The sequence below is a fragment of the Poecilia formosa genome, unplaced genomic scaffold, assembly GCF_000485575.1.
Source record: "Poecilia formosa unplaced genomic scaffold, Poecilia_formosa-5.1.2 Scaffold247, whole genome shotgun sequence".
NCBI lineage: Eukaryota > Metazoa > Chordata > Actinopteri > Cyprinodontiformes > Poeciliidae > Poecilia > Poecilia formosa.
Genome location: NW_006800186.1, coordinates 280,310 through 296,405, shown reverse-complemented (window position 1 = coordinate 296,405; position 16,096 = coordinate 280,310). Strand labels below are relative to the sequence as shown.

The 16,096-nt window shown below is 40.2% G+C and overlaps 1 protein-coding gene across 4 annotated transcripts in view; it reads right to left on the bottom strand.

The window, feature by feature from the left end:
• epha8 (eph receptor A8) overlaps window positions 1-16,096 on the bottom strand; it is a 128,945-nt gene that overhangs the window by 50,098 nt on the left and 62,751 nt on the right. For all 4 annotated transcript variants that reach the window (XM_016680593.1, XM_016680594.1, XM_007569831.2 and 1 more), the window contains exons 3-6: window positions 11,362-11,415; window positions 10,817-10,960; window positions 7,642-7,791; window positions 4,146-4,461 (exon numbers count right to left, since the gene is read on the bottom strand). In XM_016680593.1, the coding sequence (XP_016536079.1) occupies window positions 4,146-4,461; window positions 7,642-7,791; window positions 10,817-10,960; window positions 11,362-11,415 (664 nt within the window). The remainder of the gene's footprint in view (window positions 1-4,145; window positions 4,462-7,641; window positions 7,792-10,816; window positions 10,961-11,361; window positions 11,416-16,096) is intronic.

Genomic DNA, 16,096 nt, shown 5'->3' with positions numbered 1-16,096 from the left:
TATTATTTTTTTTTTTATTGCTTGCTTCCATTTTTACAGATGTTGGCACTCACCTTGGAAACCATCGACGGACCTCTCTCCTGTTTCTGTCTAAAACCATTGAAATGGCGGTCTTTCTCTCACAAAACAATGTACTTGACTCAAACCAATTTTGGTTCAAAAGTAGCCGTTGCACTCGAATGGCTCTGTTGAATATGACAGAAGTCAAAGAAGAAGCCAGACTGACAAGCCAAGTCCTCAGTACTTATCCTATTGTATCTTTTGGTCCATACTCGTACCTTACTGGTTGGTACTTCAAGGTATCCTGGCTTCGTGACAGTTCTACAGGTCACCACATTAAAACAGGAGTTCCCCAAGTCTAAGTACTAAGACCTCTTCTCATACGTCACCCTCTCTGGACCAGATCATCCGACCACCCCAACTGCAACAATACAATTAGATGGATAACATCCAGCTCTTAGCAGTATCTGTTGCCTGTCTTTATGGTGCATCAGCATTGATCAAAGCCCAACATCTCCAACTAAACCTGCTGCTTGTCTTCCCAACCAAACCAACCAAGCTTATCAATGACCAGATGTCCTTTAAAGATAACTTTGCCCCTCTTGCTTGTTCGCACCAGTTCACATGGCTAAACTTAAAGTACCTCTGATGCAGTCTGTGGTTATATCCTGCCTTGATTACTGTAACACCCTTCTAAACCTCTGCAGATAGTTTAGAATATGGCAGCGTATCTTGTCTTCAATCAGCCTAAAAGCTTTCACGTCACCCCTCTGTTTAGAGCTCCACTGGCTGCTGTTAGCTGCCCGAGTTAAACTCAAGCCACTGATGTTAGCCTACAAAGTCTTTTTTTGGAACAGCACACATTTGCTTAAATGCTCAAAGGCTTTACGTCACAACGTGGTCACATCCAGGGATTCTAGGCTCGCAGTGCTAACGCCACAGCTGAGACAATCTAGATCTTTTTTATGTATCATTCCATAGAGATGGAATTACCTAAACGCTGCCACACTAGGAAAGCAGGACTGAAACATAATGATGAAAAGTGTCATTTCAACCAGACCAGCCTACATTTCATTGGCCAGACAATTTCAGCTCAAGGTCTAAAGCCAAATACTTTGACGCAACTACTTTAGGTTCATTTCTGTGTACTTTGCTCAGACTTTGACTTTATAAGGCTAGGACCTTAAATTGTTGATCAACTGATGAACAGTTTGTCACAGTTTAACTGCACTGTCTGAATAATTAGCTTTTAATTCCTGCAAAGCACTTTGTATTGCCTTGTTGCTGAAAATGTGCCATATAAATACGATTACCTTTACTTTACTATGTTTGTTTTGTCTCCTGCTCCAGTTACTTCTTTTTGCATTTGGAATCTCCATTTACAATCTTGTTACGAATCATTTTTGGAAAAATATGAATGCCTGGAATTTCTTCTCTAGCCTTAAGATTCTGCTCTGTTGTGAATTTTCTTCTTACCACCAAAACTGAGTACAGAGGGATCCGTATTACCTCTCATACCTGTGTTTCTGTAGCAGTGGTCACATTTGTTAATGATCAGTTAATCATGCAGCACCTCACCAACACTCATCCTTCTAATTCATGGAAACGATTTTGCTTGGACTCTTGTATTTTTGGCTTAGTTTTTGACAAATGACAGCATGTTGTCTTTTATTTCACTCCTGATGTTGTAATTATCTAACTTTAAGACCTGCTTTGGAACAGGTGGTTATTTATTGTGTTTCATTATAACTGCATATGGAGACTGTTATCTTTTTAAATACACTTTGATGCTTTCAAAACTGCTTTGATGTGAATTGCTATCTCTTGTTATAGAGAGAGGGCGTTTTCCTCTGGGCCGAGGCGGGCGACGCGCAGCAGAGATTTATGAGGCTGCAGGAGACGGAGCGGAGGGAGCGGGAGGGAAAGCGGAAGGAGATGCCGACACTGCTGTGCTCCATGTCTTGTTCGGCTCGTTTAGCTGACAAACTGCTTTTAGGTTTTAATTATCCATCGCTCTGTGATTAATAGTTTTTTATTACTGTAACCAATGACAATTCTGAAAGATATTTAAGACTCTAAATGAGGCTGGATAATGACAATCACAGAAAGAAAAAAAAGTCAAAAAAGGACAAATTCAAAAAGAGAGGATAACAAAAAAATTACATTTTGAGTAAATGTCCTTTTTAAAGCAGGATGAAAAAGCATCAGAAGCTAAACCGTTCTCAGTATTTACTGACTTCAGAGAGATGTTACTGTAGGCTTCAGAAAAGCTGTTGACCGGACCTTGAACCTCTTTACCTAAGTAATCATTTTTTTTCTACATCATCCCGGTTCACAGCTTCAAACAGACTTTTTGATTCGTAGGAAAGGTTAAAACCTTTTTTAAATTCATGTGTTGCTTCAAAGGCTTTTTGCACTCTGCAGACACTGCTGCTCATGCTCAGAGCACAGAGGAAGTCTTCAGACAGGTGAATGGAGTAACTGATGCTTACATGATTCTATTTTCACTGAGAAAACAGAATGCTTGAGAAGTTCAGCCGGTTCAAACTAGTTTTTTTGATTTTTTTCTGGAGTTAAGAGGTTGGGCTGAAGCTAAGCTCAGGCAGATAAATGCTTTCTTGACCTTGTCATGAACTTTGCCTCGCTCTGGGCCGTTTAGGTGTTCAGCTGTGCATACATGTAGGAGTTTTATTTAAATGAGCAGGACAATGGCTGTGTAGCACCTCTGGTAACAGTTTCTGCCAAAGCAAACTGTGTGCTTTAAGTAGGTGCCGGTCATTTTGCCCCTTCACCATTTGATGCTTTGTTAGGTTTGGAAATCGTACTGAGCTTTTTGTAAGACCCACATCTCTACCAAACAGTTGTAAGCTGTGACCCGCTAAGGTGACATTATGCACCTGCTTTGAAAACCATTGATTGGAATTAATTTTTAAAGGAAATGTTTTTTAGACTCCAATTGACTCTTTGCACATGCAAATGACCCGCTCCACCATGACAGACATAAAAAAACCTCATGTGCGCCGACTCATGAAAAGATTGTCAAAAACAGACAGCTGGTTGCCTAATTTCGCTTTTATTTAAATGAATTCACTAAAAAATGAGTTCAGCGGCACAAACAGACGAGGATGCAAACCAAACTCATCATTTTATGGTGAACCTTTCGATAAGCAAAGGCGACAAACAGCAGCTGTCAGCCATAAGGACCAGCAGTCCTCTGTGTATTCATGGATTTGGAGCGAACACATTTCATAAGGTAAGAAGATCGATAGACATTTACTACATAAGTGAGTAAGATGCAATCAAATATTGGTGATTTGATCATAAAAAGGTTGTGGGTCAGATCAAACATCTTACCGTCTTGTTCTCTAGCAGTGCCTCACCGTCCTAACTTCATGGTCCAAGTCTTTTTTTTTTTTTTTTCCCAAAAGTGATTTTTGCAATAAAATCACCACCTCTTTTTTGTGTAAAGAGAATTTAGATAAAAATAAATAAATAAGTAAATGTTTTTGGCCTCCAGGTGAATAGAGCTGCTGTCAGTTGAAAAGGTACAAGCATCTACCAGGATGCTTCCTACGCAAGGCATTCACCTTTTGGTAGGAGACCTTGTCAGATTATGTTGGAGAGAGTACATAACCAGGGAGAGTGATGTCTGGGTTTTCCTTCTGGACCTTGACCCCACGGCCTGATCCCAGATAAACAAAAGACAGCGAGTGGGTAGATGGAAGTGGACAATTCTCAGCCCACTTTTTCAGAGATTGCAGAGTGGAAAAATCCCTCCGTAATGAGCCGCTGTGGAGACTAAACCTGCTTAACGATTGAGATCACAATGGGAAGCCTTTGTTTCACATTAGCCACAATAAGCAGGTGGGTCAAGTGGGAGGTGAACTACTTTTGGAAATAGTCCAGTATGAGATCAGCCTCAGTTGAACCTTCCCATCTGCTCAGTTCACTGTACAGCCACGACTAATGAATCACTGACAAACGTACAAGGCCTGTGGATTAGCCGTGTTCCTCCGGTCCTCTCTCTTCTCTGCTTGACACAACAAATGCAACAGAATCTACAGTCTGGATCAGTTTTCCGTAAAGAATTGATCCAACTTGAGCAAATCCACAAAGAGAGCAGGAATGGATTTGATCTGACTTACCAACGCAGGAGTCTCTGTGCTCTTCAAAGCCAGCTGAGCACACACACCGTCCGATGGGGACCAGCCACTCGCCCTCTGCGCTGCAGTACATCTTAGGGGTATCTCTCTCCTCAGCGTGGTCAACGCACTGACCCCTGACCTCCACCAGCGAGGATGAGTCGGCCCCCGTCACTACGTCCGTGAAAACTGCCAAGTTGCGGTTGACGCCCACGCAGCGCTTGTAGTAGACCCGGACAGAGGTGAGGGCGATGCAGGCGCCGATGTCCTGGAAGGCCAGGTAGAAGCCCCGTCTGCTCAGAGGGCCCACCCCTCTCACCTGTGTCCAGAGAGGAGTTGGCGAATATTAAGTTCAACGTATGAAAAGGTTGTGAATTCAACGTATGAATTCACAACCTTAAATGTTTCTTCTGTTTTTACTTTTCGGATTATCAAGCAAATCCTAACATCAAACCAGGATCACCTGAATAAGTGCAACGTTGAGTTTCAACACAATATTTTCAATGATTATGGAAATAAAAATGTATCCAAACCACGCTGGGCCTGTGGGGAAAAAAGCTATCAGCCTACTTAATAAATCTTAAATTAGCAGATTAACAAACATGTTTTGGAACGCTCAGCTCCGTTTAACCACGACTGCTTGTGGTTTTAATCATGAAATCAGAAGCAACTGTAGCACCTGTCTGCCAACATGAAGAGGGATGAGATTAAAAAGCAGCAAAACATCTAAAAAAAACTTTAAAAAATAGAGGAACAAAAGGTCAAAAAATTGCCAGTGGTGGTGACTGACAGGAGTGGGCTGCTGGTTCAAACCCCGTCTGTCTTTGCACTTCACCCGCTTTGCCTGCTGGTGATGGTCAGAGGGCCCAACAGGTGGCGCCAGTTCATGGCAGCTTCATCATCTGCACAAGGGCAGCTGTGGCTACTATCTAGTAGTTTACCTCCATCAGTGTGTGAATGTGTGTGTGAATGACTAAATGTAGTGTGAAGTGCTACGGGGTCCACCAGACTTCACAAAGCATTTTTCAAGTCCAGGTCATTTACCATTTAAGCACCTTGCCAGATTAACAACTTCAGCCACACCAAGAACAAAATTAGTGTTTGGATTTTATTCAGAGGTTTCAGAGATTATGGCAAGTGTTCTGAAAAACTAATCTTTCATTCTACTAGTTTTAAAAACTGTTTATCATTTTCTTTTTCTACTACACACTGATAAACTATGATGTGCTGTTCCATCACATAAAGTCTTCAGAGGAAAAATTGAAATTTCTGACCAAATGTGAGTATCTGCCCTTTCTTTACATCCAGTCGTTTCACTTTTTTTTTTTTTTTTTTTTTTTTAGATCTGTGAGCCTAAAGCACACGGATGCTGCTGCAGAGGGCTTCCAAGATTCTGCTCAATAAATAAAAAATCCAATTGGTTTACTCGCTGTAAGTATGGTGTATGCTTTGACACTTTTAAAAAGCATAACAACACTTCAGAAGATGGTGTGGCTTTACATTATGTGCACCAAAATCAACCCATTTCAAAAGGCATTACTTTTCTCATGTCTGAGTGTGTGCAGAAAATCAGCTTTGCAGGATAAGGTTGGTGATTTTATTTTTCGCTGTCAACAAATCAGACTTTAAGTGCTCCACCACAGAAGCATTAGGCGACACTTATACATGCCAGTAATGTAACCTTAACAGGAGTAAATGGGACATTTCTTGGGAACTATTTTTGTGGGTGTATTAATCCACTTTTAAGTGAGAAATTCTCACAGCCACACTGTTGTATGTGGGACTGAATAAAAATAAACCATTTACAGAGTGTGTGTGTGTGTGGGTGTGTGTGTGTGTTTGTGATGGATGAAGAAACATATTGCCACGGTAGGTCTGAAGTGTTTTTAACAGCTCAGTGTCAACACTGGGAACTCTGAGAAACCGCCCAGTACATCAGGCTTGAGATGATCTATTTGGATTCTTATTTTAATAAAACGAGCATTAAGAAAAAAAATATTGGGACATACAACGGAAAATCTTCACATTTCTCATGTTAAATTGGTGGAGGAAGAAAAGGAAAGATGGTAGCCATATATTAAAAGACAGATCATTGGAATAGTTTGACTAACTTATCTCAACTTGAGTCTGAAGATTATAAACTACAAATCTTGTCTCCAACAATTTGTTAGTGTGTCTGTTGTATTACATTTGAACCTATAAGACAAGAAGAGGCTCTTCAGGATTTTCTTTCATTGTAGAACAACTAAAACTAACAACAATATTACAAAGTTTATTTTGGGCAAGATGAAAAAAAACAAACAATCAAGTACACTGATTCCCTACATTTCTGGTGTCAATGTGAACACTGTTTCCTGCTGAGCAGTTTCCTCTGCGAGTCGGTGCATCAAACAGAAAGCATCGTAAAAGTTTTCCTTTGTGTGTCTGGTGAACACATCCAGTTTCAAAAGTGGAAACTTTGGACATTTCCTTGTTTCTTTGCAGATGGGAAAAAGGGAGTAAATTTCCACAAAAAACATTTTTGAGATTTATCTCAGAAATGTTCTAGAAAAAATAAAGCAATTTCCAAATGTTCCCCAAATCTTCCACTTTTGAAACTTAGTCCGGCAAAGGCAACATTTTCAAAAGTGAAAAATTTTGACTTTAGATACTCTAATCTCCATGTTTTCTTTAAAATTTCTAAGCTTAATCTCAAAATTTCTGAGGTTTATGACGGAAATTTACTCCCTTTTTTCCATCTACAACGGCCCTAATACGTCGTCATGACGTCCGCTTTGAGTCTGAGTTCAGTCCACCTCTGAGGACTAATGTAAGCTCAAGTTTCTTGGGGACATGAATGCTTTTGTTTATATAAAGGTTTTGTTGGCTCTAGTGGCCTTTATTTGAAAGTAGCTTGACATGCAGGAAATGTCGCCAGGCCGACATTTCCTGCCAACAGGAATCGAGCCTGTGACAAATGGCACAAGGACTAAGGCCTCAGTACGTGGGTCGTGTCTGCGCCACCACAGCACCCCCTTTGCTGCAGTTTCAATTGTTTTAACAGTACATGTGTAGTGGGATGAAGGGTGCAGTCACCTCAACATTTAGACTTTGTTGTAAAGGTGTTTTTGGCTCTAGTGGTCTTTATTTGACAGTGCTATGACAGGAAAGAAGGGAAATGAGAGAGAGGGAGGACATGCGGCAAAGGTCACCAGGCTGGGATTCGAACCGGCAACAGCCATGTTGAGGACTAAGGCCTCCTTATGTGGGTTGTGCTTAACCCCTGCTCCACCACAGCACCCCAGACTTTGTGTTTTTAATCATATTTATGGATCTAAGAGTGCCCCCAAGTGGTCAGATCAGCCAAATCAGTCATAAGAACAGTGAGCCCTCCATTTCACTTCACTTCAAGCACTGTGAGTGAATCTTGATAAACACAAAGCATCTTCATAGTGCTACATGAGATGAAGTAATGCTGCAAAGTGTGAGCAGCAGTCGTGTAAATGCACATAGTTCATACCTCAGTGTTGAGCTTCAGTCTGCGGACCCCCAGGTCCACCCCTGTGAAGCTCTCGTCTGCAGCAATAGTGTCGATCTTAATAAACTGGTTCTCCCGAATGGCCGAGCCCACGGCTCTGTCCGACTCATAGTAGAACAGGTTGAAGGTTTCCTGGACAACGGACACAGAACCAACAAGCTGCTGCTGTCAGTGAACCCCGTGATGAGTTAATAGGTAAAGAATGATTACGTGACATCATAGGAGCATACATCATGTTTCATAGGAGAACGTTGTACTGAGTTTCCCATAATCCAGTAGAATCGTCTTTTAATCCGTGTACCTTAAATGTTAATTATAAAAAGTAATTTTATTTTACAGTCAGAATCGTCAAATGTTTATTAGGAAAACCTAAAAGCCTTTGTTGGTCATAACTGTGATAGACATTGCCAAATAGTTCTTCCTAAGCATTCTGTGGAACTGTGTGAAAATATTCAAACTGGTTTTACTTTTCTGGATTTTGTGATGTTAAATGCAAACGGATTAGAATGAAAACACACACATATTTATTAAGTAGGAAAAGGACAATTGATTTTCATGTTTTTAGAACTAAACATCAGAACATTGTATTGTGCATTTGTAACAAACCCCGTTTGTTCTGACACCCCTTAAACAAAATCTAATTGCCTTCAGAAGACACCTGACACCTTCAGAATACTTTTCATACGTTGAACTTAGTATTCACCAACTCCTGGTAAAGTCTGGTTCATGTGTGAATAATTAAATATTAGAGGCTCCAAAAGAAACTTGAAACGGTCAATTTCCATCCAGTTTGACCGAGTGTAAATGAGCAAAAACTGTAGATGTGCAAACCCAGTAGAGATAAAGCCCAAAATACTTAATATAAAGAACACACTCCACAAAGTATTTACTCAGGAGGTTCAACACAAATTCACACCAAACTTTTCTGATTTTTATTTGTCCATGTTGTTGAAAACCGTGCATCCTTTTCTTTTACTTCAACGTTATGTACTAATTTGTGCCGCATCTTCATAAAACCTCAAAGTTTTTGCATATAATATTAGGCCTATAAATGTAACAAATTTTACTGGGTGATTAATTGTCCCGGAAATGATTGTGATAAACAATATTGACAGTATTGTTGCTTTTGAAACCATTTTTAAGTAATATAGCAGTTATAGCATAATGTAAGTACACCCTCAGAAACACTAATAATTCTGTATACAACACCGGAAATGGACGACGTTTTAAACATCCAAAAACAATAAAAAATAACAAGGAAATAAAAAAATTGCCATTGATAAATATTTTGGTTTGGGAAAGAGGCGTTTCATCTACAATTCAGCCAACCTGCTTAGTTTTGGACTGTGGGGAGAACATGCAAACCCTAAAGAGAGAAACTCTGAGTCAGGATTAAACCAGCAACTATTAGCCACAGCGCTAACCATCAAGCTGCCAGTGAATAAACATATATCTGTATAAATATCCACAGCTGATGAAAAACATACATTCGCAGCAGAGAGGCCGTGTCTCCACTCGGATTTTTGTTTACACAGTTTAGAAAATAATCATGTGTAAATTAATTAATGCCGACGGTGATTAGCTCTAAATGACATTCAGCTGCCTCAGCTGACGTTGACTTAAGCAACATTGCTTAATTGCGTTTTTTTGTTTGTTTTTTTTAGTTTGTCTTCTAAATGTCCCACTTGTCTCAACTTGCAACTCTGGGACAAGACAAACAAATAAAAGAAGCACAGTCTGAGTTGAGTTATTGCTAACTCAATAACTCCGGATTCAGACTGGACATGATTGAAGAGCCAAAGACTGGTGAAAATCGCAGCATAAGGTAGGTACGGTAAGGTAATTTTATTTATATAGCACATTTTCAGCAACAAGGCAAAACAAAGTGCTTCACATGGATTAAAAGGAAATACAAACAAAATAACAAACCAAAGGAAAGAGCAAAAGAAGAAAAATCTAATAATGTTGAGCCAAAGTAAATAAACTAGATGCTCCTATTCAGGGTTGGTAGATGAGTTAAGTAATATATTTTCTGGTCTAATTCCTTTTCTGGTTTGGAAGAATAGGAGTCTAAAAAGTAGTTGCTAAGGTAGTTTTTCTGGGTTCCAAGATCTAATCCCTGTTCTGGTTTGGTAGATAAGTATAAGGAAGCATCCTCTGGTCTAATTGAGCATAAACCTGACAGTCCTGTTTTTGGACTGTGGGAGGAAGCCGGGGTACCCAGAGAGAACCCACCATGACAGGGAGAACATGCAAACTCCATGCAGAAAGATCCCGGGCCGGGAATCGAACCCAGGACCTTCTTGTAGTCCGCTCAATAGAATTAATTTGGACTATTTGCAGCTGCAGTATTTAAATGCTGCCGTTTGTATTCATTCACATGCTTTTTAGATATTTATTCAAACTGTTACTATGTCATGACAGCAAGAGACACATAATCTGTGAAAAGAAAATTGAGCTCCAGTGCCTCGTCCCAGTGCTCCTGCAACCATCTGCAGAAATACACCGCTCTCAGTTAAACAACCAATCAGAGCCAGGAGGAGGGTCTTAGTTCAGGTAATCATGCCTGTGTGCACGCTGCTCAAAGTGCTAACGGTGGAGAAACAAATTACCGTTAAAAGAAAACTGTTTCTCTGCTGTCATTGGCCATGCTAACTACTAGCCTTAGCATTCATGGCAGACTCTGGTGTCGAGAACTAGCTGTAGTGCAGCAGAGAGCAAAGGGGTAGAGGCTGAGAAGCGTGTACCTGAAACTGATTGACAGCGCTAAGATCCTCCTCCTGTCTCTGATATGTTGTTTCTGACCAGGAGCGGTAAATTTGTGCAGATGGCAGCAGGACCACAGGGCGGAGGTGGAGGAGCTCATACTGTACCGTCGCAACATGGTGACAGTTTGGACAAATATGCAAAAATCATATTGTTTATTAAAGTTACATACTCCAGTTTTGTAACTTTCTTCCTACGTTTTTTCTGCTTTATTTACTCAGATTAGCCTGTTAGAAGTGACAAGGGAGCTAAAGGCTACTCCAGCAGTCAATGAGCCAGATGTCGCACCTCAAGCCCTTCCAAAATAGTCCAATTTTAAAATCATCATCAGATCCTAGTAAGAGTTAAGTTTGATTTTCTCGCTGCTGGATTGGTTGACAGAGTGCATTACCTTGCAGGTTCCCAGAACTCCAGGCATGCTGTTACAGTCTCTCAGGGTGAACTTGACCTCAATGTAGATCCTCCTGGCTCCTTCTCGAGGGATCCAGCTGGACCTCAGCCAGTTGTTCTGACTGGGGCTCATCACGTTACACACCTAATGCAGAGGACAACGCCATTGTAAGATCACTACCAAAGGCAACATTACGTGTGATAACCTAAAGAAAAAAACAAAAAGGTACGTAACGATAGTTCAGGATGTTTGAAGTGAAATTTTGTTAAAAGTTTGTGAGCAGTTGACATCATAGCTACTGCAGATGCTGCTCTTGACTCTTTGGTACTAAAATAAGTTGTCCTCTCATTACAGCAACTTATCGTCACCTTCCTAAAATAATGGTTTAAGTGGTTTTTTTGGGGAAAAAAAAATATTTTTGCAAATACATCATTTTTGGCAAAAAAAATTACTTGGGCCATTGTTTGAGAAAAGGTGACGATGTTGAAGTTGTTAAGAAATGTATCGGACCCAAACACAAGCTGTGAGCGCTGTGCAGAACACACCTGGTACGTGTGAATGGGGGTAAAATACTCGTCCATCTCGTTAATGGCATCCCACTGCAAAAATAAAAAGGAAAGAGAAAAGAACATGGCCGCTGGTTAATCATGGTTTCTCCAATTCACATCATGCAGCAAATCATGCAGAGATTCATATTTCTCCACATTGATTCTCCTGCATTCTCCTAAACCACGACTTTATTGTTTTGTTGTTTTTTTTCCCCTCACGGTCCCAAAATAGCAGCTTCAATAGAAAATGAGCTTTTTAAAATATGCAGTTGAATTCCTGGTTGGAGCTCTGGAAAACGAGACTGAGGACATGAAGTCGTTTGTTCAACATTTTATAGGCGTTGAAATTCACTTAATGCTATTCCAGCAGGACACATTTCCCTTTAATTAGATGGCCCTCGTGTAGGTGATTAGATTTCTATTGTTTACTGAATGCTTCTGGTGGGCACCAATTCAATTATGGTCCTGCTCACCATTATTGGCACCCCTTCATGATTTGCATAGCTGAGTGAATATCTTCAGAAATAAATGGAAATGTTCAAAACTTATATCAGGAGGATCTTTCAATTTGAGGTCCAAAGTAATTTAACAAAGACATTTACTATTTCAACATAAATATTTTAATTCCAAAGGACAAAACAGAAAACCAGCATGTGCACTAATATTGACACCCTTCTTTAATATTTGGTTGCACAGCCTTTGGCAGCAATGACAGCCTCCAAACGTTTCTTATATTCATCTATAAGCTTCTTGAGCTTCTCGGGTGGCATTTTCTCTCACACTTCTTTTGCAATATGCTCAAGCTCTTGTAGATTTGCGGGTTTTCTTTCTCCAATGGCAGATTTCAGATTTCAGCTCCACCCAAAGATTTTCAATTGGATTGAGATCAGGACTCATTTGCTGGCCATTTTAAAACAGTCCATTTTTTCCCTCCCAACCAGGCCTGCCTGCTTTTGGAGGTGTGCTTTGGGTCGTTGTCTTGCTGGAGGACCAGGATCTTCACCGCAAACCAAGTTTCCTTACACTGGGCAAGACATTTCACTCTAGAATTCCTTGATAATCTTCTGATTTCATGATGCCTGTGATACGGTCAAGGCCTCCAGTACCAGATGCTGCAAAGCAGCCCCACAGCATTATGGATCCTCCACCATGCTTGCCTGCTGGTATGGTGTTCTTTTCTTTAAAGGCTTCATTTCGCCGTCTGTAAACATATTGTGTGATTTACCAAAAAGCTCCACTTGTTTCATCTGTCTATAAAACGTTGTCCCAGAAGGTTTGAGGTTTGTCCAGGTTCTCTTTGTCGAAGATCAAACGTTCTTTTTTATGTCTTTTCTTCAGCAATGGGGTCTTCCTTGGCCTCCGCCCATAAAGCCCCACTTTGTTTAGTGTGCGGCGTATGGTACTTGTTGAAACAATCANTGTTACCGCACAATCTAGTAATTGCAATATCTTGAGTTGTTATAAAAATGGGATATATATCAAATATGACTTAAAAGAAATTTGAGGCCTTGAAGAAGAGGAAGGATGAGTTCAAACCCCTGGACACCATCCCATCCCAACCATGAAGCATGGCGGTGGTGACATCACAGCTGGTGTTTTCTGAAAAGGAGGAAGGGTAACTAAGCTGCACTGAGGAGAGGATGGATGAGGCCATGGATAACCAGAATTTGGGCAACAAGTTATTTTCCTCAGTAGGACCATGCAGCTGGGTCGTGGCTCCATGGGAAGCATTTCAAGGTTCTGGAGAAAAACACAGAAAAACCATCTCAGAGTTCGCTGCTCTGTTCTAATTCCTCCGTCGCGGAGGCTGATTGGTTAAGCTAACATTCATGACGTCACACTGCATTGCGTCTTTGCCTTCTTCTACCTCCCTAACTGTTTTTTCTTTGCCCTTGTCTTACTCTAATCATGCAGAAGCAANTGTGGAGGCAGTCCATCACAAGTGATCTTTATGTGTGATTTGCAACAGGTGAGCCAAATTGGGTTTTCATATTGATTTGCAGCAAAGGGTGCCAATACCATTGGCATGGTAAAAAATTATGTTTTTCTTTGTTTTCCTCATAATGTTTATCTTTTTAAATGTTTTTTTGTCATTTGCTGTTTTGCATCAAGCACAAGCTATCAGCAGTAAAATGTTATTTCACTTGATGAATTTCCTTCAGCAAATATTCCATTATATGTACTTAAACTTCATGGGTGCCAATAATGGTGAGCAGGACTGTATGTCACTGCATCACTGTGGTAACATGTATGTCACACCACACCGGAAATATTGAACAAGAAACCGCAAGAAATCAAAAGCTTGAATCGTCTTTATGTCGGGGTAAGATATGGAGATATTTTTTCGTGTAAAACTATAACATATGATTCGTTTATTATTGTAGATTTAGACGTACACTTGGATTTTATGAAATATGATTGGAAATAAACAGTCATCGGCTTTGCTAAAAATTGGCGTGTTAATCTGAAGCTCACAAACAATAGAGGAATTTTTAGAACATATCCAGGCGTGTAACCAGGCTGTCTGGTTGCAGTTTATGTGTGATGTTTACAGGTAGATTTAATCGAGTTGATTTTCATTCCTGTAAGAAATGCTCTTAGATTTGTGCTGACAGATCAGAAGTAAAAACTGTTTACATGTTAAAACTTTGTCTCAAATTCAGCTAAAGTGCAATAACTAATTTTATATGACACAGCATCACTGGCAGGTAGTTAAAATTCAAATTATTACTTCCCTTCCCTAATTATTAAATGAAAGAAAAGCAAAAACCTGAAAATGTGTGTTTTTAAATGAGCGTTAAATAAATATTTAAATGTTTCTAACATGATTTAAGGCAATCAGTTTCCTCAAATTTATTAAAGTTGTAAAAACTAGAATGTTGCCTGTAGTTTTTATCATTTCCTCCATTAAATACTGTAATATTAAAATAATATTTCTGTTATACTAAGAATGACTGTGGTTTTAAGAGATTTGCATAAGAGGTGGAAGCAATCAATTTTTAATTTCCTTTTTTCAACAGAGAAAACAGTTTCAGCTTCAATAGAAATTGTGTCCAAATCTTCACTATGGGTTTCACTCGAGGGGAAGGGTGATGCGATTCGGGTAACTTCAGTCTAAGAGTTTAGTCTGCTTTAGTCAAACTCCAGTTTGTCTAGAATCTCTGGTTGGTTTGAAAGATCAATTGAACTTTGATGCAAACCAAAAAAGTGAACTCTGGTCTGCCTACAAACATAGATCTAGGTTCGACTGAAGTGAACTCTGGCGTGGTTTGAATGTGAAAAACAGGAAGTGGAGTGTAAGTCAGGGCATTATGGGTAAACGCAACCAAAACAAACACATGAGTCTAAGTGTGTTAGATTTTACAGCCACTAAAAATCTGACACCACTCCATTTCTGTTTACATTTGGTGAAGAAGTTGTGCTCAGCGTCTCCTTTGGAAGTTTTTGTTTTTTTTTCCTTCAGTGGTTCTTGATGCAGCGCCACCACAGGCGGGAGGGGAACATGTTTTTTTGTTGTTTTTTTTGTTGTTTTTTTTGTTTTTTCCCCAAGTTTTGGTTAAGTTTTTGGTTCATTTCAAAAAGAACCACACCAGCTGAAAATGTAACAAATTTAATGAAATTTTTGTCCCCAACTTTGGATGACCGGGTGTGAAAACACCTACATGAATGTTTGGTAATTTACCAAGAGCTTACATCTCTCTCATGAGGTTGGAGGATTTCCCTCAATTTTAACGTTATTAATGGTAAAACTATAATTGCCGGGGGTTATTCCAACAACTGTACCCTACGGCATGGGGACTGTTCCTTTGGGGGTAGATAAGAAACCTTTAATTCTGGCTCTCTACGTATCTCTGTTAATTTTCTCTGCCTTATTCACTGGGGCATGTAGAAGTGCAGGCATGATGGAGGACATCTCTGCTTGTTTAACCCTGGTGTTGCAGATGACTCTCTTGGGTTTGAGCAGCCTTGTAAGGAAGGTGGAGTAATTGAAAGGGAAAGCCTAGACTCCTGGAAGCTGTGGGATGATCCCTGCTGAACTCAGCCTGGATGAGACGCTTGGGATTCTCCACAGAAACCCTCCACCTTCGCTAACCCCAAACCTCCTGGCCCCCAGCAGGCTGGGCTGAGACTCTCACACAGCCTCTCAGGCACTACGAGCCAAAGACCACAGGGATAATTAAGGTGCAGGACTCATTTCAGCCTTTATTCTCCCTCATCCTCTCATCTTTATCAGCTAAATTGAAACTGTCCTTGAACTTGTGAAGACCCTGGCTAATTAGTGGAGTGTATAACCTTCCTATCTCCCTCATTATGCCGTCTTACCATCAGTGTACTCACAACCAGTTTTTCAGTTTTCTTGCACCATTTACTTCAACTCTGTTGATGGCCGAACCGGAGTTGTTCTGCGCTAAACAATACAGAAAATCTATGTATCCTTGTTCCCTAGAAACAAACGGCTAAAAGAATGTGTTCAAAGCGCAGCAGACTGAACTGAGTGTATATTTTCCTGTCGAATTGATAAAAAAAAGGTCCAATTTCTCATCAGGAAAAACCTAATGTGGTAGAGGAGGAACAAAACAGCTCACACACGACATGAAGTTGAAAAGAATCAATGTCAGAAATTCTGAGTTAAGTCTTCATGAATAGTTACGACTGTTGTCATAAAGCAGGGGTCCCCAAACTTTTTCCTGCGAGGGCCACATGACTGTTCCCTTTTCTGGTCGGGGGCCGG